Source organism: Echeneis naucrates, chromosome 10 (genome assembly GCF_900963305.1).
Source record: "Echeneis naucrates chromosome 10, fEcheNa1.1, whole genome shotgun sequence".
In the NCBI taxonomy this organism is placed as follows: domain Eukaryota; kingdom Metazoa; phylum Chordata; class Actinopteri; order Carangiformes; family Echeneidae; genus Echeneis; species Echeneis naucrates.
The window spans coordinates 12,678,766-12,699,718 of record NC_042520.1 but is presented as its reverse complement, the minus strand read 5'-3'; the positions used below and the strand labels follow the sequence as shown (position 1 = coordinate 12,699,718).

The 20,953-nt window shown below is 42.1% G+C and overlaps 6 protein-coding genes across 6 annotated transcripts; all 6 read left to right on the top strand.

Moving 5' to 3' along the window:
- Positions 1–47: 47 nt before the first annotated feature.
- On the top strand, positions 48–2,510 carry LOC115050440 (protocadherin alpha-8-like). Its single transcript, XM_029513281.1, has one exon. The coding sequence runs from the start codon at positions 48–50 to the stop codon at positions 2,508–2,510; it is 2,463 nt and encodes an 820-aa protein (XP_029369141.1).
- A 1,232-nt stretch (positions 2,511–3,742) lies between these two features.
- Positions 3,743–6,151, top strand: LOC115050438 (protocadherin alpha-8-like). Its single transcript, XM_029513279.1, has one exon. It carries the CDS (start codon positions 3,743–3,745, stop codon positions 6,149–6,151), a length of 2,409 nt encoding a protein of 802 aa, XP_029369139.1.
- An 872-nt stretch (positions 6,152–7,023) lies between these two features.
- Positions 7,024–9,393, top strand: LOC115050437 (protocadherin alpha-8-like). The gene has a single exon (XM_029513278.1). The coding sequence runs from the start codon at positions 7,024–7,026 to the stop codon at positions 9,391–9,393; it is 2,370 nt and encodes a 789-aa protein (XP_029369138.1).
- A 961-nt stretch (positions 9,394–10,354) lies between these two features.
- Positions 10,355–13,139, top strand: LOC115050435 (protocadherin alpha-8-like). Its single transcript, XM_029513276.1, has 2 exons — positions 10,355–12,712; positions 13,032–13,139. The coding sequence occupies exons 1-2, from the start codon at positions 10,355–10,357 to the stop codon at positions 13,137–13,139; spliced, it is 2,466 nt and encodes an 821-aa protein (XP_029369136.1).
- Positions 13,140–13,604: 465 nt separating this feature from the next.
- On the top strand, positions 13,605–16,103 carry LOC115050434 (protocadherin beta-15-like). Its single transcript, XM_029513275.1, has one exon. The coding sequence runs from the start codon at positions 13,605–13,607 to the stop codon at positions 16,101–16,103; it is 2,499 nt and encodes an 832-aa protein (XP_029369135.1).
- Positions 16,104–17,672: 1,569 nt separating this feature from the next.
- LOC115050432 (protocadherin alpha-8-like) lies at positions 17,673–20,078 on the top strand. The gene has a single exon (XM_029513274.1). It carries the CDS (start codon positions 17,673–17,675, stop codon positions 20,076–20,078), a length of 2,406 nt encoding a protein of 801 aa, XP_029369134.1.
- The last annotated feature ends 875 nt before the right edge of the window (positions 20,079–20,953 follow it).

The window sequence follows — 20,953 nt, the reverse complement described above, 5'->3', positions numbered from 1 at the left end:
GTAGTCACGATCTTTCTGGTGGATGACTGAAGCGTTCGGTTTTCACGATGGAACAAAGAAGACGCGAGCGAGGACGGTCGCGCGGATATTTGGCTGGATCCGTGGTTGCTGTGCTTTTGTGGAGTCTGGCCTCGGCGCAGTTAAGATATTCAGTTCCTGAGGAGGTTACTGAAGGAACCGTGGTTGGACACATCGCTAAGGATCTGGGCTTAGATAAAAGCACGCTGAAAGACAGGAAGTATCGGATTGTTTCCAGCGGCACTGATCCCCTTTTCCGTGTAGACCAGAACGATGGCATCCTCTATGTGAGCCGGAAGATTGACAGAGAAGAGGTTTGTCCGCAGAGCAGTACGTGTTTAATGAATGTAAAAACGGTTCTGGAAAATCCGCTGGAGGTTCATTATGTTGAAGTGGAGGTGCTGGACATAAACGATCATTCTCCCAGTTTCCCAGAGAAAACAAAGAGGTTAGAGATTTCTGAATCCGTGTTGCCCGGAGCTCGATTTCAGCTAAAACCGTCACGTGATCCTGATAGTGGTCAGTTTTCCGTACAAAAATATATTCTCAGTCAAAACGGTCACTTTCGGTTGGAAATAAAGGATAAAGGAGATGATGGAAAGATACCGATATTGGTATTGCAGACATCTTTGGATAGGGAAGCAGCGTGTAGTCACTCCTTGGTGCTCACGGCGTTAGATGGGGGGAAACCTCCAAAATCTGGCAACATGAATATTTTGGTGAATGTTTTGGATGTTAATGATAACACGCCGATTTTCTCGAAGGATATTTACTCTGTGACACTCACTGAAAATGTTGCAGTTGGCACTACTGTTGTACAAGTGAATGCAACTGATTTAGATGAAGGTCAGAATGGAGAAGTGTATTACTCGTTTGGTAACAGTGTGAATAATGAATTATTTAAGCTCTTTGACATCAATCCATCAACAGGTGAAATAACTGTCAAAGGTCTTATAGACTATGAGCAAAAGGATAAGTACGAGATTGAAATTGAGGCATCTGATAAAGGTCTTGCTCCACTAACTACGGAGAAAAGTGTTGTTATCAAAATAGCTGATATGAATGACAATGCACCTGAGATTGAAGTCACCTCATTTTCCAGCTCCATCCCTGAGGACTCCAGACCTGGAACTACAGTTGCCCTTATCAGTGTCAATGACTTGGACTCTGGTCTTAATGGGAAAGTTATTTGCTCCGTAGGTGAGGATGTTCCTTTTGCTTTATCACCATCCTTAAAAGAAAGAATGTATTCATTAGTGACCAAATCTGCCCTGGACAGAGAGAAACAGTCACATTATGACATAACAATAACTGCAAAAGACGCTGGTCAGCCTCCATTGTCCTCAGAAAAGACAGTCAGTGTGGTGGTGTCAGATGTGAATGACAACAGTCCAGAGTTTTCACTAAGTCCCTACACTTTCTATGTCACTGAAGCTAATGAGCCTGGAGCCTCTGTGTTTTCAGTTCAAGCTTTTGATCGGGATGAGAATGAGAATGCACACATTTCCTACCATATTCTCAGAAACGGACATGACGATAATAAAGTGACTTCATTTCTCAGCATAAACTCTGAAACTGGAGACATTTCTGCTCTGAAGAGTTTTGACTTTGAAACAGTGAAAACCTTCCAGTTCCATGTTGTTGCGTCAGATTCAGGAAGTCCGTCTCTGAGCAGAAACGTCACAGTGAAGGTGTTCATTCTGGATCAGAACGACAACGCTCCAGTCATCCTGTATCCACTCAGCTCCAACGGTTCTGCTGAAGGTGTGGAGGAGATTCCCCGCAATGTCAACGCAGGACACTTGGTGACTAAAGTCAGAGCCTATGATGCTGATATAGGATATAACGGCTGGTTACTCTTTTCACTGCAGGAAGTTACTGCCCACAGTCTCTTTACTTTGGACCGATATACAGGACAGATCAGGACACTTCGCTCATTCACAGAGACAGACGAGGCTGAGCACAAACTGCTCATACTGGTCAAAGACAATGGGAACGTGTCACTCTCAGCAACAGCTACTGTCCTTGTCAGACTTGTGGAGCCCAAAGAGGCTTTTGCAGCTTCTGATGTGAAAAGTTCATCCAGAGCAGATGAGGATAATAATGTCACTTTTTACCTGATGATAACTTTGGCCTCAGTTTCAGCACTTTTTCTCATCAGTATCATTGTGCTGATTGCAATGCAGTGCTCCAAATCCACAGACTACACTTCTAAATATCTACAAGAGACTAACTATGATGGAACACTGTGTCACAGCATCCAGTACAGATCCGGAGACAAACGCTACATGTTAGTTGGACCCAGGATGAGTATAGGATCTACTATAGTCCCAGGCAGCCAAGCTAACACTCTAGTGCTCCCTGACAGGAGAAGAACATCTGAGGAGGTAAGGTGGTTTCATTCAAAAAGTGAATTGTCTTTTTGGGGTAGTCATAGTAACCACCTGTTTCCTGTTTTTATGATGTACATTTTGGCTCTGGGGGAAGGCTGAGTCACAATGTCGCTGTCCGTTGTGCTGAAACATGATTCACTTGACTGTTTGTAAAGCCACCTGCTGCAGTATTAATACACTGCAGATAAGACTGTTTAAACTGTATTGATTGAAGGCTAAACATCAACTATACCTTTGCAGGTAACATTTTTCAGTACTTGGTAGGTGACATTGTAAGTTTCCTTGGGTGTGCCTGGTAAATTAGGAATTTTTATTGTTAATATTTGGCTTTATAGTGACATTCCTTTCAGTTGACAGCATTTAGTGCTTATATAGTCCACTACTTTTTAAATGTTTCAGTGAACTCTTTCATAATATCACTTACTTCATGCAGGGATTTAGGATTCTTTTTGTATTTCTGCTATTTATACTTTAGCATTCAGACAATCATTGAAATTTGCGTAAGAGTATACAAAAAGTGTTGTTTCAGTTTGATACTTGTGCCTGTTCAATACTTAACTTAGCCATAACAATTAAAATAAGAAAAGGAAAGCTCTTGTATTCTGTTGTATAACAACTACAGTATGTTTTTTAAAAAACTTTCTAAAACCAGATCGTAACCATTTAACCTGAAGAGATGGGGAAATCTAATCAAATCGATTGAAAATTATTTGTATAGCATCAAATCATAACAAAGTTACATTAAGGCACATTGTACATAGAACAGGTCTCGACTAAACTCTTTATGCACAATGCAATCATTGAAATGGTTCATAAGCCAAAACATGTTACAATTGCTTGTCATTGGTACTTGAAGAGTTTGTTTTTGGTTGCTGAGAATTATGTCATATTTTGACACAATAAGTAAATTTGCAGATCAATAATCATCAACAATTGATTTTAAATATCCACACAATCACCGCAACGTGCTTTGAAGGAAGCCTGTGTAATTTCCTCCACAAGCTTTGCTCGTTGGTTAGCAATGGTTAAAGATAATCTACCACACACCTGATGTGTAGAACATCTTACAAACGTGCAGTTAGAAATAATAACGCGTGGTGTCAGTGTAATGTAAAGTGTCGGCGGTGTCAGCGCTTGTCTTCATTGCTGTTTGGTTCCACCTCTTAAAAAACATTCTCACTTCGGCACTGAGACCGCTGGTGACTGTGCTTCTTCTCTTATTCCCGTTATAGAAGGAGAATGAATGAGTTTATTTAGGAAACTGTCAGGTTCCGTGTTTATAAGGTAGTCACGATCTTTCTGGTGGATGACTGAAGCGTTCGGTTTTCACGATGGAACAAAGAAGACGCGAGCGAGGACGGTCGCGCGGATATTTGGCTGGATCCGTGGTTGCTGTGCTTTTGTGGAGTCTGGCCTCGGCGCAGTTAAGATATTCAGTTCCTGAGGAGGTTACTGAAGGAACTGTGGTTGGACACATCGCTAAGGATCTGGGCTTAGATAAAAGCACGCTGAAAGACAGGAAGTATCGGATTGTTTCCAGCGGCGCTGATCCCCTTTTCCGTGTAGACCAGAACGATGGCATCCTCTATGTGAGCCGGAAGATTGACAGAGAAGAGGTTTGTCCGCAGAGCAGTGCGTGTTTAATGAATGTAAAAACGGTTCTGGAAAATCCGCTGGAGGTTCATTATGTTGAAGTGGAGGTGCTGGACATAAACGATCATTCTCCCAGTTTCCCAGAGAAAACAAAGAGGTTAGAGATTTCTGAAAACGTTCTGCCCGGAGTACGTATTCAGCTAAAACCAGCAAGTGATCCAGACAGTGGTCATTTTTCTGTTCAACAATATAAAATCAGCCAAAATGATCACTTCCGTTTGGAAGTTAAGGATAAAGGAGATGATGGAAAGACACCAATATTAGTCATTAAAAAAGCTTTAGACCGAGAATCCGCAGCGAGCCATTCTTTAGTACTAATCGCAGTGGATGGTGGGAAACCTCCAAAATCCGGCAACATGAACATTCTAATAAATGTTTTGGACATTAATGATAACGCTCCTGTCTTCACTAGAGATTATTCTGCGATGCTCGATGAAAACGCACCAGTAGGAACAACAGTCATTCAAGTGAATGCAACAGATTTAGATGAAGGACCAAATGGAGATGTTGTTTACTCTTTCAGCAGCAGTATGAGTCAGAATATTTTAAATCTATTTGATATCAATCCATCAACAGGTGAGATAACCGTTACAGGTTTAATTGACTATGAGAAGAAGAACAGATATGAAATTGAAGTTGAAGCATCTGATAAAGGTTTAGCTCCTTTAACAACAGAAAAAGGTGTGATTATCAAAATAGCTGACATGAATGACAATGCACCTGAGATTGAAGTCACCTCATTTTCCAGCTCCATCCCTGAGGACTCCAGACCTGGAACTACAGTTGCCCTTATCAGTGTCAATGACTTGGACTCTGGTCTTAATGGGAAAGTTATTTGCTCCGTAGGTGAGGATGTTCCTTTTGCTTTATCACCATCCTTAAAAGAAAGAATGTATTCATTAGTGACCAAATCTGCCCTGGACAGAGAGAAACAGTCACATTATGACATAACAATAACTGCAAAAGACGCTGGTCAGCCTCCATTGTCCTCAGAAAAGACAGTCAGTGTGGTGGTGTCAGATGTGAATGACAACAGTCCAGAGTTTTCACTCAGTCCCTACACTTTCTATGTCACTGAAGCTAATGAGCCTGGAGCCTCTGTGTTTTCAGTTCAAGCTTTTGATAGGGATGAGAATGAGAATGCACACATTTCCTACCATATTCTCAGAAACGGACACGAAGATAATAAACAGACTTCATTTCTCAGAATAAACTCTGAAACGGGAGACATTTCTGCTCTGAAGAGTTTTGACTTTGAAACAGTGAAAACCTTCCAGTTCCACGTTGTTGCGTCAGATTCAGGAAGTCCGTCTCTGAGCAGCAACGTCACAGTGAACGTGTTCATTCTGGATCAGAACGACAACGCTCCAGTCATCCTGTATCCACTCAGCTCCAACGGTTCTGCTGAAGGTGTGGAGGAGATTCCCCGCAATGTCAACGCAGGACACTTGGTGACTAAAGTCAGAGCCTATGATGCTGATATAGGATATAACGGCTGGTTACTCTTTTCACTGCAGGAAGTTACTGCCCACAGTCTCTTTACTTTGGACCGATATACAGGACAGATCAGGACACTTCGCTCATTCACAGAGACAGACGAGGCTGAGCACAAACTGCTCATACTGGTCAAAGACAATGGGAACGTGTCACTCTCAGCAACAGCTACTGTCCTTGTCAGACTTGTGGAGCCCAAAGAGGCTTTTGCAGCTTCTGATGTGAAAAGTTCATCCAGAGCAGATGAGGATAATAATGTGACTTTTTACCTGATGATAACTTTGGCCTCAGTTTCAGCACTTTTTCTCATCAGTATCATTGTGCTGATTGCAATGCAGTGCTCCAAATCCACAGACTACACTTCTAAATATCTACAAGAGACTAACTATGATGGGACACTGTGTCACAGCATCCAGTACAGATCTGGAGACAAACGCTACATGTTAGTTGGACCCAGGATGAGTATAGGATCTACTATAGTCCCAGGCAGCCAAGCTAACACTCTAGTGCTCCCTGACAGGAGGAAGACATCTGAGGAGGTAAGAAGTTTATATAAAGGCCATCTCTTTCCCGCCGGAATCCTCTCTCAGTAGTTTTGTTGATAATCCGCTGACAGTGAGTTCGCCATTTCAATCATAATTATCCTGCACTGGCATTAGTCACAGATATAACCATAGGAACAGTTGGGTATTGTGCAATCCTATGGGATGTCTCACCCTGTGTTATTCCTGCACCCTTTGACTATAGTCAGAAAAACCTATCGGACACATTTGACCAATAGGTGCAGATGATCAAATATTCTGCACTCTCCCTGAAATCAGAATGTGTGAATGCGACGTTTGTTACGTCAAAATTATAATGAAGAAGCTCATCGTGTATTTATCGGCCCGGGCCAAAGAATAGCTGCTGTCATTCACTGTCCATGGTCCTGAAAATCTGATGCACATTATTAACATATAAAATGTCAGATAAATACATTTCCTCTCTTCTTTGTAGCGTGTGTTTTAATTTATAGATCGTAAAGCAATACGACAAATTTTGATGGGAAGGTGGGGTAAACTCTGCCTGTCAATAAGGACATACGTTTTCTTTCATGCATTATCTCAAGGTGTGTAGTGCTTGTCCACGACCATTCAGACTGCCAATTCAACAAAAACGTAAAACTGTGAAATGCAATTGTAAAAACTGGCACGGTTGTAGTGTACATTTGGATCGCGCGGTGTCAGTGTGTTACGACAATGACGGCTTCATCTTGTCTGTGCGTTTTGTTTCCACCCATCTACTGCGTTCTCAGTCCGACACAGCCAGATCTGCTCCTCGGTTCTCTGCAGCCTTCATAAATCTTATCGTGTGTTGTTAACATTTTTTGAACGAGTGTTATTTGCATGACTGGATGTGCTACATTGTTTTTTCTCAATACGATTATTGATCGCGCGTGGAATCTATGAGAGATTTGTTTTGAATCATGGAACAAAGAGGATGCACGGCGAGAAGGGCGAGAGGACGGTGGATCGGTTCCGTCGTTGCTGTGCTTTTGTGGAGTCTGGCCTCCGCGCAACTAAGATATTCAATCTCCGAGGAAGTAAAAGAAGGAACTGTGGTTGGAAACGTCGCAAAGGATTTGGGATTAGATAAACGCACACTGAAAGACCGGAAGTATCGGGTTGTTTCCAGTAACATGGATCCTCTTTTCCATGTAAATCAGAACGATGGCATCCTGTATGTGAGCCGAAAGATCGACAGAGAGGAGATTTGCGAGCGGACCAGCACATGTATTTTGAATCTGAAAACCGTTTTAGAAAACCCACTGGAGGTGCACTACATAGGAGTAGAAGTGTTAGATATAAATGACCATTCTCCCATTTTCCCAGAAAAAAACACAATGCTAGACATTTTTGAATCTGTGCTGCCTGGAGTGCGTATTCCTCTTCAACCCGCACGAGATCCAGATGCCGGTCCTTTCGCTATTCAGCAGTACAGACTCAGCGCCAATGAGCACTTTCGTTTGGAAATTAAAGATAAAGGTGAAGATGGCAAAACACCTGTATTAATTGTGCAAAAATCTTTAGATAGGGAAGTAGCAGGAAGCCACTCGTTGGTAATAACCGCAGTTGATGGTGGGAAACCTTATAAAACTGGCAGCATGAATATTTTAGTTAATGTTTTAGACGTGAATGATAACACACCCGTTTTCACTCAAGATGTTTATTCAGTGTTGCTTGATGAAAATGCTCCGGTTAGTACAACTGTCATAAAAGTAAATGCAACTGATTTAGATGAAGGACCAAACGGAGATGTAGTTTACTCATTTAGCAACAGTGTGAATCGTAAATTCTTCAAGATTTTTGAAATAGACTCTTTAACGGGTGAGATTATTGTGAAAGGACCCATAGACTATGAGGAAAAGGACAAATATGAAATTGAAATTCAAGCATCAGATAAAGGTCTTGCTCCCCTATCAACACAAAAAAGTGTTGTTATCAAAATAGCTGACATGAATGACAATGCACCTGAGATTGAAGTCACCTCATTTTCCAGCTCCATCCCTGAGGACTCCAGACCTGGAACTACAGTTGCCCTTATCAGTGTCAATGACTTGGACTCTGGTCTTAATGGGAAAGTTATTTGCTCCGTAGGTGAGGATGTTCCTTTTGCTTTATCACCCTCCATACAAGATAAAATGTATTCATTAGTGACCAAATCTGCCCTGGACAGAGAGAAACAGTCACATTATGACATAACAATAACTGCAAAAGACGCTGGCCAGCCTCCATTGTCCTCAGAAAAGACAATCAGTGTGGTGGTGTCAGATGTGAATGACAACAGTCCAGAGTTTTCACTCAGTCCCTACACTTTCTATGTCACTGAAGCTAATGAGCCTGGAGCCTCTGTGTTTTCAGTTCAAGCTTTTGATCGGGATGAGAATGAGAATGCACACATTTCCTACCATATTCTCAGAAACGGACATGACGATAATAAACTGACTTCATTTCTCAGCATAAACTCTGAAACTGGAGACATTTCTGCTCTGAAGAGTTTTGACTTTGAAACAGTGAAAACCTTCCAGTTCCACGTTGTTGCGTCAGATTCAGGAAGTCCGTCTCTGAGCAGCAACGTCACAGTGAACGTGTTCATTCTGGATCAGAATGACAACGCTCCAGTCATCCTGTATCCACTCAGCTCCAACGGTTCTGCTGAAGGTGTGGAGGAGATTCCCCGCAATGTCAACGCAGGTCACTTGGTGACTAAAGTCAGAGCCTATGATGCTGATATAGGATATAACGGCTGGTTACTCTTTTCACTGCAGGAAGTTACTGCCCACAGTCTCTTTACTTTGGACCGATATACAGGACAGATCAGGACACTTCGCTCATTCACAGAGACAGACGAGGCTGAGCACAAACTGCTCATACTGGTCAAAGACAATGGGAACGTGTCACTCTCAGCAACAGCTACTGTCCTTGTCAGACTTGTGGAGCCCAAAGAGGCTTTTGCAGCTTCTGATGTGAAAAGTTCATCCAGAGCAGATGAGGATAATAATGTCACTTTTTACCTGATGATAACTTTGGCCTCAGTTTCAGCACTTTTTTTCATCAGTATCATTGTGCTGATTGCAATGCAGTGCTCCAAATCCACAGACTACACTTCTAAATATCTACAAGAGACTAACTATGATGGGACACTGTGTCACAGCATCCAGTACAGATCTGGAGACAAACGCTACATGTTAGTTGGACCCAGGATGAGTATAGGATCTACTATAGTCCCAGGCAGCCAAGCTAACACACTCGTGCTCCCTGACAGGAGGAAGACATCTCAAGAGGTATACTTTTAATCAGAAATTTTCTGGGTTTGTTCAATCATTAACTATAAACTCACAACATGACTACTGTTTTCTTGGAATTGCGCTTTTATATGTTGAAGTTTGTCACTTGACTGGCATGCTGTTTTCGAATGCATTTTTAATCATACTGGCCCTTTCATCAAAGATGCAACTATAACGTGTCAGGCTTCCCTCACCAATAAGATCACTTCTTTATAGTGAAAAACACACCAAAGACTGATTAACACACACCTAGTTTAAAATAATCTGCAATGTTTCTCAATCCCGAAAATTTTGAGAATTGCCAGTTTCTATCATTGAACACAAACATATCCACTTAGCCTGGCCGAATTACAGCTGCTGTTACTTGCGGTCCATAGCGCGTAAACGTTTTGCTCACTTGGTCTGAAGAGACGATGATTTAGGGAACGCCAAAAAAAAAAAAAAAACCCAAATTGTTTGGCCGAAGCATGTCTTTTTTTTCCATGATTATGAAACAGATAAAAGTGACAGTTTTGCCTCAACAAAATATCATGGGAGGATCATCAGGTTCCATCTTCATTCAGAACATGTTAATTTTTTCTGTCTTACATACCAAACGAATTAACCTCATCACTCGATGTGGTGTTCGTTCACAAACTCAGAGTCAGGTTGAATAATCTTTCCCTAGCAGCGACAAAAATACAGTTTAAAGTGTGAGTAACTTGCAGTGGGCTTTTGGATCGCATGGTGTCAGTGTGTTTGCAAAATAGCGGCTTGGTCTTGTCGTCACTTGATTTTTGTTTCGTCTCTATTATAGCGCTCTGACACCGACGGGATCGCTTCTCGGCTTTCTGCTGCTGTTATAATTATTGTCCTGTGTTTTTAACATCGTAGGGACAGGGCGATCCCTTGTATATCCGGATATGTTGAATGAATTTCTTTCAAACAATTAATAATCACGCAATTGATGATAGGAGGTTTGTTTTGAATCATGGAACAAAGAGGATGTACGGCGAGAAGGGCGAGAGGACGGTGGATCGGTTCCGTCGTTGCTGTGCTTTTGTGGAGTCTGGCCTCCGCGCAACTAAGATATTCAATCTCCGAGGAAGTAAAAGAAGGAACTGTGGTTGGAAACGTCGCAAAGGATTTGGGATTAGATAAACGCACACTGAAAGACCGGAAGTATCGGGTTGTTTCCAGTAACATGGATCCTCTTTTCCATGTAAATCAGAACGATGGCATCCTGTATGTGAGCCGAAAGATCGACAGAGAGGAGATTTGCGAGCGGACCAGCACATGTATTTTGAATCTGAAAACCGTTTTAGAAAACCCCCTGGAGGTGCACTACATAGGAGTAGAAGTGTTAGATATAAATGACCATTTTCCCATTTTCCCAGAGAAAGAGAAAACGTTGGAGATTTCAGAATCTGTATTACCTGGAGTACGTATTCCTCTAAAAGCATCACGGGACCCAGACGGCGGTCCTTTCTCTGTTCAGCACTATAAACTTAGCCCAAATGAATATTTCCGTTTGGAGGTTAAAGATAAAGGAGATGATGGTAAAATACCGATTTTAATTGTGCAAAAACCTTTAGATAGGGAATCAGTGGCAAGCCATTCTTTGGTGCTGACTGCAGTGGATGGTGGAAAACCTCCAAAATCTGGTGAAATGCATATTGTAGTAAATGTTGTGGATATTAATGACAACGCTCCTGTTTTCGCTAAAGACGTTTACTCAGTGAGTCTGGATGAAAACTCGCCAGTAGGGACAACAGTCATACAAGTAAATGCAACTGATTTAGATGAAGGCCCGAATGGAGATGTAGTTTATTCATTCAGCAACAGTGTGAGTAACAGATTGTTAAAAATTTTTGATATTAATCCATCAACAGGTGAAATAATTGTGAAAGGGTTATTAGACTATGAGGAAAAAGATAAATATGAAATTGAAGTTGAAGCATCTGATAAAGGTTTAGCTATTTTAACAACAGAAAAAGGTGTGATTATCAAAATAGCTGACATGAATGACAATGCACCTGAGATTGAAGTCACCTCATTTTCCAGCTCCATCCCTGAGGACTCCAGACCTGGAACTACAGTTGCCCTTATCAGTGTCAATGACTTGGACTCTGGTCTTAATGGGAAAGTTATTTGCTCCGTAGGTGAGGATGTTCCTTTTGCTTTATCGCCCTCCATACAAGATAAAATATATTCATTAGTGACCAAATCTCCACTGGACAGAGAGAAACAGTCACATTATGACATAACAATAACTGCAAAAGACACTGGCCAGCCTCCATTGTCCTCAGAAAAGACAGTCAGTGTGGTGGTGTCAGATGTTAATGACAATAGTCCAGAGTTTTCACTCAGTCCCTACACTTTCTATGTCACTGAAGCTAATGAGCCTGGAGCCTCTGTGTTTTCAGTTCAAGCTTTTGATCGGGATGAGAATGAGAATGCACACATTTCCTACCATATTCTCAGAAACGGACATGACGATAATAAACTGACTTCATTTCTCAGCATAAACTCTGAAACTGGAGACATTACTGCACTGAAGAGTTTTGACTTTGAAACAGTGAAAACCTTCCAGTTCCACGTTGTTGCGTCAGATTCAGGAAGTCCGTCTCTGAGCAGCAACGTCACAGTGAACGTGTTCATTCTGGATCAGAACGACAACGCTCCAGTCATCCTGTATCCACTCAGCTCCAACGGTTCTGCTGAAGGTGTGGAGGAGATTCCCCGCAATGTCAACGCAGGACACTTGGTGACTAAAGTCAGAGCCTATGATGCTGATATAGGATATAACGGCTGGTTACTCTTTTCACTGCAGGAAGTTACTGCCCACAGTCTCTTTACTTTGGACCGATATACAGGACAGATCAGGACACTTCGCTCATTCACAGAGACAGACGAGGCTGAGCACAAACTGCTCATACTGGTCAAAGACAATGGGAACGTGTCACTCTCAGCAACAGCTACTGTCCTTGTCAGACTTGTGGAGCCCAAAGAGGCTTTTGCAGCTTCCGATGTGAAAAGTTCATCCAGAGCTGATGAGGATAATAATGTCACTTTTTACCTGATGATAACTTTGGCCTCAGTTTCAGCACTTTTTCTCATCAGCATCATTGTGCTGATTGCAATGCAGTGCTCCAAATCCACAGACTACACTTCTAAATATCTACAAGAGACTAACTATGATGGGACACTGTGTCACAGCATCCAGTACAGATCTGGAGACAAACGCTACATGTTAGTTGGACCCAGGATGAGTATAGGATCTACTATAGTCCCAGGCAGCCAAGCTAACACTCTAGTGCTCCCTGCCAGGAGGGGGACAGCTGAGGAGGTAAGAAAAAATGTTTAATATCTGGGCATTCTGGCATGAGTGCCTTTGACAGATGATATGCAACTCCTAATTACTGAAGTGCCAAAATTACTTAGGTATTTGATCAAGTTACTTCATATAATTCTTCTTTGAAAGAATAGAAGAGGTGTGCTCTTGCGATACTGCTGATTTTACGGGTGTTTGTAGTTTTGTTTTTCTTACAACTGATGTACTGCAATAGTACATATTGCCTGTGTACCTGGTGTTCTGCACGTGTGTACGGGGCTATTTTCTTGTGTACATTTCTTGTTCTCGTGTATGTTTTCATCCGGTTTCCCAGAGATTTCTGGGGTCCAGGTATCTTGTCTACATTTTCGCACTCTCTGTGCCGAAGGACAGGGTGAGCATTCACAGTCGCTGTCCGTGGTGCTGTAAATTGTCCGATTAAACGCAGCTATTTCTATTTAACTTTTACAGAAACCTTCTCGTAATATAGATTATTCCAAATAATAACTTATTCAAGTACAGGCTGATTAGGATTCCAGTCCATTGCTTCCTAAAAATGAATGAGTACCCCCACCTCCGCCAAGGACTAAACTGATTGCTCGTCTCTTTGCCCAAAATTATATGAACTTCTTATTTTTCGGTGTTTTAGACAAACAATGCTGCAATAACGTAGTGGGTCGCATGGTGTCGGTAGCAAGGCAAATGATATCTCTAGACATTTTCGAAATCTACATAAAGTCCACCCCTGTACTTCGGTATTACGTGAAAAGGGTTTGAACGCGAAACCAGCTCTGTACCGTTTTCAACGCCGAGTTTTCTTTGGAACGCACTTTACGTTTGAATAAGGACGATTATAATTTCCCGATCAAAGTCTTGTAGACCTTGATGAGATTTTCCTCTGTGTCGAATGGAACAAAGCGGAAGCCAGGCGATGGCGCAGCGGTGGATATGCGTCGCCTATATGGTGCTTTTTGTGACATTTTGGAGCGAATCCTCTGCTCAGATTAGATATTCCATATCTGAAGAGGTGAGAGAAGGAAGTGTGGTTGGAAACATAGCAAAGGACCTTGGAATTGATAAGTCTACACTGAACGACAGGGAGTATCGTATAGTTGCCAGTTCAACTGAACCTCTATTTCATTTTAATAGAGACGACGGTATGCTGTATGTTCGTCGGAAAGTGGACAGGGAAGAGATCTGTGAACGAAGCAACGCGTGTGTGATAAACCTTAAAACAGTGCTGGAAAAACCCCTGGAAATCCATTATGTGACCATAGAGGTACTGGACATAAACGACCATTCCCCCACCTTTCCAGAGAAAGAGAAACGACTGGAGATATTTGAATCGACTTTACCGGGAGCAAGGTTTCAACTACAGCCCGCACGTGACCCAGATGGTGGCCAGTTTTCTGTTCAACAGTATAAATTGAGTCAGAATGAACACTTTCGATTGGAAGTCAAGGAGAGAGGCGAAGACCGTAAGATGCCTTTTCTGGTTTTGCAGAAACAGTTAGACAGAGAGGCCGTGAGAGAGCACAAGCTTCTGCTCTCGGCTGTTGATGGCGGGAGGCCGGCAAGGTCTGGAACAACGGAGATACTCATTGATGTGCTTGATGTTAATGACAACCCACCAGTTTTTACACAAGATGTTTATTCCGCTACTCTGAATGAAAACGCAGCGCCTGGCACGTTAATTATCCAGGTTAATGCAACAGATTTGGATCAGAGCGCGAACAGCGAAATTGTTTACTCGTTTGGTAAAGAAGCTGATGTAAATGCACAGAAACTGTTTAATATAGATCCAGTGACCGGGGAGATTATAGTCGTGGGTGTTATTGATTTTGAAGAGAAGAAAAGCTATGAAATTGATATACAAGCCTCAGATAAGGGATCCATCCCCCTTTCCACAGACAAAACTGTGATAATAAAGGTCGTCGACCTTAATGATAATCCTCCAGAGATCGAAGTTACATCATTTTCAAAATCAGTTCCAGAGGATTCTAGAACTGGAACAACAGTAGCTTTGATCAGCGTCACTGATTTGGACTCGGACCTCAATGGGAAAGTTTCGTGCTTTTTCCGTGAGGACGTTCCTTTCGTTATTTCTCCATCTTTGCAGGATAATATGTACGCTATAGTGACCAAGGTTCTGCTGGACAGAGAAGAGAGATCTTCTTATGAAATCCCAATTGTTGCAAAGGACACCGGTGAGCCAGCGCTGTCATCCGAAAAGACAATAACTCTGATTGTATCAGACGTGAATGACAATACACCTCAATTTTCACTCAGTCCATATAGGTTTTACATAACTGAAAATAATGACCTCACTGTACCTTTATTTTCAGTCAGGGCATCTGACCTTGATGAAGGTGATAATGCGCATATTTCTTATCATATTCCGAGGCAAAACAGCGGCAACAGTCTTGGGTTGTTTTTAAACATCAACTCTGAAACTGGAGACATTTCTGCTCTGAAGAGTTTTGACTTTGAAAGAGTGAAAACTTTCCAGTTCCACGTTGTTGCGTCAGATTCAGGAAGTCCGTCTCTGAGCAGCAACGTCACAGTGAACGTGTTCATTCTGGATCAGAACGACAACGCTCCAGTCATCCTGTATCCACTCAGCTCCAACGGTTCTGCTGAAGGTGTGGAGGAGATTCCCCGCAATGTCAACGCAGGACACTTGGTGACTAAAGTCAGAGCCTATGATGCTGATATAGGATATAACGGCTGGTTACTCTTTTCACTGCAGGAAGTTACTGCCCACAGTCTCTTTACTTTGGACCGATATACAGGACAGATCAGGACACTTCGCTCATTCACAGAGACAGACGAGGCTGAGCACAAACTGCTCATACTGGTCAAAGACAATGGGAACGTGTCACTCTCAGCAACAGCTACTGTCCTTGTCAGACTTGTGGAGCCCAAAGAGGCTTTTGCAGCTTCTGATGTGAAAAGTTCATCCAGAGCAGATGAGGATAATAATGTGACTTTTTACCTGATGATAACTTTGGCCTCAGTTTCAGCACTTTTTCTCATCAGTATCATTGTGCTGATTGCAATGCAGTGCTCCAAATCCACAGACTACACTTCTAAATATCTACAAGAGACTAACTATGATGGGACACTGTGTCACAGCATCCAGTACAGATCTGGAGACAAACGCTACATGTTAGTTGGACCCAGGATGAGTATAGGATCTACTATAGTCCCAGGCAGCCAAGCTAACACACTAGTGCTCCCTGACAGGAGGAAGGCATCTGAGGAGGTAAGGTGGTTTCATTCAAAAAGTGAATTGTCTTTTTGGGGTAGTCATAGTAACCACCTGTTTCCTGTTTTTATGATGTACATTTTTGCCTCAGGGGGCAGGCTGAGTCACAATGTCGCTGTCCGTTGTGCTGAAACATAAATCACCTCTTGACTGTTTGTAAAGCCACCAGCTGCAGTATTAATACACTGCAGGTGAGACTGTTTAAACTGTATTGATTGAGGGCTAAACAGCAACTATGCCTTTGCAGGTAACATTTTTCAGTACTTGGTAGGTGACATTGTAAGTTTCCTTGGGTGTGCCTGGTAATTACAAATTTGTATGAAATTGTGGCTTGAGTATGACTTCGTAATTTAGGTGGGCAGCATTCATTGTTCTTGTAGTCCGTTACTTTGCAAAAATCTTCAACTCCTCCATAATATCTCTGACTTCACGGAAGGGTCTGACATTTTCTTTGAGCTACTACGATTTGTACTTTTACATTCGGTCAATCATTGAAATTTGAGTAAGCGTGAATTAAAACATTTATTTCAGTTTGGTACTTGGGCCTGCTCAACACTTAACTTAGCCACGACTAAAGATGACATCTGAGGAGGTAAGAACTTAAAATGCTTTGCTTTGTGAACGAGCAAACATTTCCTGTTTTTCTGTAATGGTGTAGGAAGTAGGACTAAAAAATTGTCGAAACCTTTTTAAAAGTGATCATAAAAGAATAAGTAAAAACAACATGCACACCAAAATCGCAACATTTGAATTGAGTGTGTAACTTTTCAGTATCATTGTGCTGATTGCAATGCAGTGCTCCAAATCCACAGACTACACTTCTAAATATCTACAAGAGACTAACTATGATGGGACACTGTGTCACAGCATCCAGTACAGATCTGGAGACAAACGCTACATGTTAGTTGGACCCAGGATGAGCATAGGATCTACTATAGTCCCAGGCAGCCAAGCTAACACTCTAGTGCTCCCTGACAGGAGGAGGACATCTGAGGAGGTATGGAGATCGTTTCTGGCCTTTTGTTCAATATTAAATATACACCCCCATGCATGTCCTCTCAGTTTCCTGTCTTTTAGTTACAGCTGAATAGTTCATCCTCATTTGATCAAGTATTCTTATAAACCTATGGGTGGTGCACGTGTTTGCCTTTTTACATTTCATGACATGAAATCTGCTGATATAATAGTACCAACAACTATGCTTCAATAATTATGTTTATATTATTCATATAATTTATATGTAAACATAATGTGACGCGATAAAATGTGTTTACAAAGCGATTGTAAGTAGGCAGAAAGTAAAGAAAGAAAGTTGGGATTCTCCTTAAAATTTTGGATTGCTTTTGTGGATTCTGGCTAACTGGGAAAATAAGGGAAAATACGTTTATTTCAGAGAAATGTGAATTTCCTGTTAGGCTGCACCTGATCGTATGGTGTCACTGTGTATGCAGGAATGCGTTCCGTGCCATGATAAAGAAGCGCTGTCCTTCACGTAGAGTTTGGCAGTTGCTCGGTAAAGGCAGCATTGTACGGTCTCTGTGGATTCCGGATATTGATCTGATAATTGCACAATATTTTTTTCTGTCAGCCTTTTGTATGGGCGACCTGATGGCTGGCGTCTGTTTTGCAGTATAGTAGTAATCAGATTTTTGTGGATTTCTGCTTTGCCCTTCAAATATGGCAGGAAGAGGGGGATGGCGGACGGGAATGGTCGCTGTCGTGACCGCAGCGTTGATGTTGTGGGATGTTTGTGCCGCACTGGCGAGATACTCAGTTTCCGAAGAGCTGAAAGAAGGTGCGCGCGTTGGAAATATAGCCAAAGACCTAGGTCTGGATCTCGAAACTTTACAGAGCAGGGGATTCCGGATTGTATCTGGGTCGAACAAGCCTGTATTCCAGGTGAATCAGCACGATGGCATTCTGTATGTCAACAAAAAAATAGACAGAGAGGAAATGTGTGAGCGGAGCAGTTCCTGTTCAATAAATTTAAAAGCAGTGCTCGAGAACCCTTTAGAAATCCACCATGTCTCTGTGGAGATTCAGGACATAAATGACCACAGTCCCACCTTCCCTAAAACTGAGGCGCGTCTGGAGATATTTGAGTCAGCCATGCCCGGTGAGCGCTTCCAGTTGCAGGCTGCGCGCGACCCAGACAGCGGAATAAATTCCGTTCAACAGTATAAACTAAGTCAAAATGATCATTTTAGTTTGGAGATAAAAGACAGAGGAGACGACGGCAAAATCCCCATTTTGCGCTTAGAAAAACCGCTAGACAGAGAAACTGAGAGACACCACAGACTTTCGCTCTCTGCCATTGACGGAGGAAAGCCTCCCCTGACAGGAACAACCGAGGTTTTAGTGGAGGTCTTGGATGTTAACGACAATCTCCCCGTATTCACTCAGGATTCATATTCCGTCCAGCTACCCGAAAATTCCCCAGCTGGTACAACTGTCATTCAAGTGAACGCCAGTGACTTAGATGACGGTTTAAACGGTGAAGTCTTTTACTCATTTGGAAGTAATGTTGACGGTAAATTGCGTGAACTTTTTGATTTTGACGGAACAACAGGTGAAATAACTGTTAAAGGACTAATAGATTTTGAAGAGAAGGACCGATATGAAATCGACATAAAAGCATCCGATAAAGGTACTGTTCCTTTAAAAACGGACAAAAGCGTAATTATAAATATTGTTGACTTGAATGATAATATTCCCGAGATCGAAGTAACATCTTTTTCTAGTGCCATTCCAGAGGACTCCAAACCTGGAACTACAGTGGCATTGGTTAGTGTCAGTGATTTGGACTCTGGACTGAATGGGAAAGTCATGTGTTTTATTCGTGAGAATGTCCCCTTTACCTTAAAGCCGTCTCTGCAAGATAACATGTATTCTGTTGTCACTAAATCATCACTGGATAGAGAACATCAGTCTCATTATGATGTCACAGTGGTTGCTAAAGATGGAGGTGATTCAGCTCTGTCATCAGAAAAAACTATAAGTGTTTTTGTTTCTGATGTAAATGACAACAGACCAGAGTTTTCCCTCAGTCCTTACACTTTGTATGTGACAGAGAACAACACCCCTGGAGCGTCATTATTTTCTGTAAGGGCCTCGGATTGTGACGAGAATGAGAATGCACACATTTCCTACCATATTCTCAGAAAAGGGCATGAAGATAATAAACTGACTTCATTTCTCAGCATAAACTCTGAAACTGGAGACATTTCTGCTCTGAAGAGTTTTGACTTTGAAAGAGTGAAAACCTTCCAGTTCCACGTTGTTGCGTCAGATTCAGGAAGTCCGTCTCTGAGCAGCAACGTCACAGTGAACGTGTTCATTCTGGATCAGAACGACAACGCTCCAGTCATCCTGTATCCACTCAGCTCCAACGGTTCTGCTGAAGGTGTGGAGGAGATTCCCCGCAATGTCAACGCAGGACACTTGGTGACTAAAGTCAGAGCCTATGATGCTGATATAGGATATAACGGCTGGTTACTCTTTTCACTGCAGGAAGTTACTGCCCACAGTCTCTTTACTTTGGACCGATATACAGGACAGATCAGGACACTTCGCTCATTCACAGAGACAGACGAGGCTGAGCACAAACTGCTCATACTGGTCAAAGACAATGGGAACGTGTCACTCTCAGCAACAGCTACTGTCCTTGTCAGACTTGTGGAGCCCAAAGAGGCTTTTGCAGCTTCTGATGTGAAAAGTTCATCCAGAGCAGATGAGGATAATAATGTCACTTTTTACCTGATGATAACTTTGGCCTCAGTTTCAGCACTTTTTCTCATCAGTATCATTGTGCTGATTGCAATGCAGTGCTCCAAATCCACAGACTACACTTCTAAATATCTACAAGAGACCAACTATGATGGGACACTGTGTCACAGCATCCAGTACAGATCTGGAGACAAACGCTACATGTTAGTTGGACCCAGGATGAGCATAGGATCTACTATAGTCCCAGGCAGCCAAGCTAACACACTAGTGCTCCCTGACAGGAGGAGGACATCTGAGGAGGTAACAAAAATTGCTTTATATCAGGGTTATTCTGCTATAAATGTGTGTGATACACAAGATCACACCAGACGCTATCACCACTTATAAAAACTGGATGCCAATGGACTAATGACACATACAATTCACCACAAAGGGAAAAGAGGAGGCATGTGCTCTTATGATACTGCACCGTACTGTGAGTTCAGTTATTGGTTTACAGGTGGTTGTGTATTGGGTGTCACTAGATGTTGCATTATTTCCTAGATACAGTTGCATATTGTGTCTTTATGGACTTAAAAGCCAAAATAGGAATTGATGAATGTAAGTACAGCAGAAGTCATTGAGGAATGAAACGTTAAACAAACAACTGGAATAAGAAAAATAGATACCAGAAGTTTTGCTCTTAGTAGTGCTTTCCTTGCCAATCAAAACAAACTCTTTTTGTTTTGCCCAAAGAATATGCATGCTTCTGTTCCATGCATCTTTCTCTCTGTCACATTTTATTTCATGACACCTGAGGGGTTTGAATTTAGTGAATTGACCATTCTGACAATTATTTCATCTGTCATGTGTCACACTTGGGCATAAGGTTGATGCTCTATTAATTAAGCCTTTTTAATTACAGTAGCAACCAATCATTTATTTTACCTTATTTTGGCAACATCATTGTTCTCAACTTCTGCTGAAGCTTTTCCTGACCTACATCATTTAAACAACTCGGTATCGTCCTCCACAAGGTATCATGTTCTCTCCAGATAATCAATCGAAAATATGCCTCGTTATGATGCATCTTTATCCTTTTAAGTATTTTTGCACACATGCAGATACTGTATAGCCTCTGTTAAAGCTGTAATGTGTATGAATGGAACGGAATTACTGACTGGCTTACAGAGTAATTCACTGATGTAGTTGATGTGGCTCAATGAACCGTGAATGGCTGGCGTTACAGCAGAGAGAGAGGAAAGAAGAGAGCCTGCGGATGA

Excerpts from the sequence above, each read along its gene's own strand:
- LOC115050438 (XM_029513279.1), top strand. The coding sequence starts at position 3,743 with ATGGAACAAAGAAGACGCGAGCGAGGACGGTCGCGCGGATATTTGGCT.
- LOC115050440 (XM_029513281.1), top strand. The coding sequence starts at position 48 with ATGGAACAAAGAAGACGCGAGCGAGGACGGTCGCGCGGATATTTGGCT.
- LOC115050432 (XM_029513274.1), top strand. The coding sequence starts at position 17,673 with ATGGTCGCTGTCGTGACCGCAGCGTTGATGTTGTGGGATGTTTGTGCC.
- LOC115050437 (XM_029513278.1), top strand. The coding sequence starts at position 7,024 with ATGGAACAAAGAGGATGCACGGCGAGAAGGGCGAGAGGACGGTGGATC.
- LOC115050434 (XM_029513275.1), top strand. The coding sequence starts at position 13,605 with ATGGAACAAAGCGGAAGCCAGGCGATGGCGCAGCGGTGGATATGCGTC.
- LOC115050435 (XM_029513276.1), top strand. The coding sequence starts at position 10,355 with ATGGAACAAAGAGGATGTACGGCGAGAAGGGCGAGAGGACGGTGGATC. Across the intron at positions 12,713-13,031 it reads GGAGGGGGACAGCTGAGGAG|AGATTTCTGGGGTCCAGGTA; the intron begins GTAAGAAAAAAT and ends CCGGTTTCCCAG.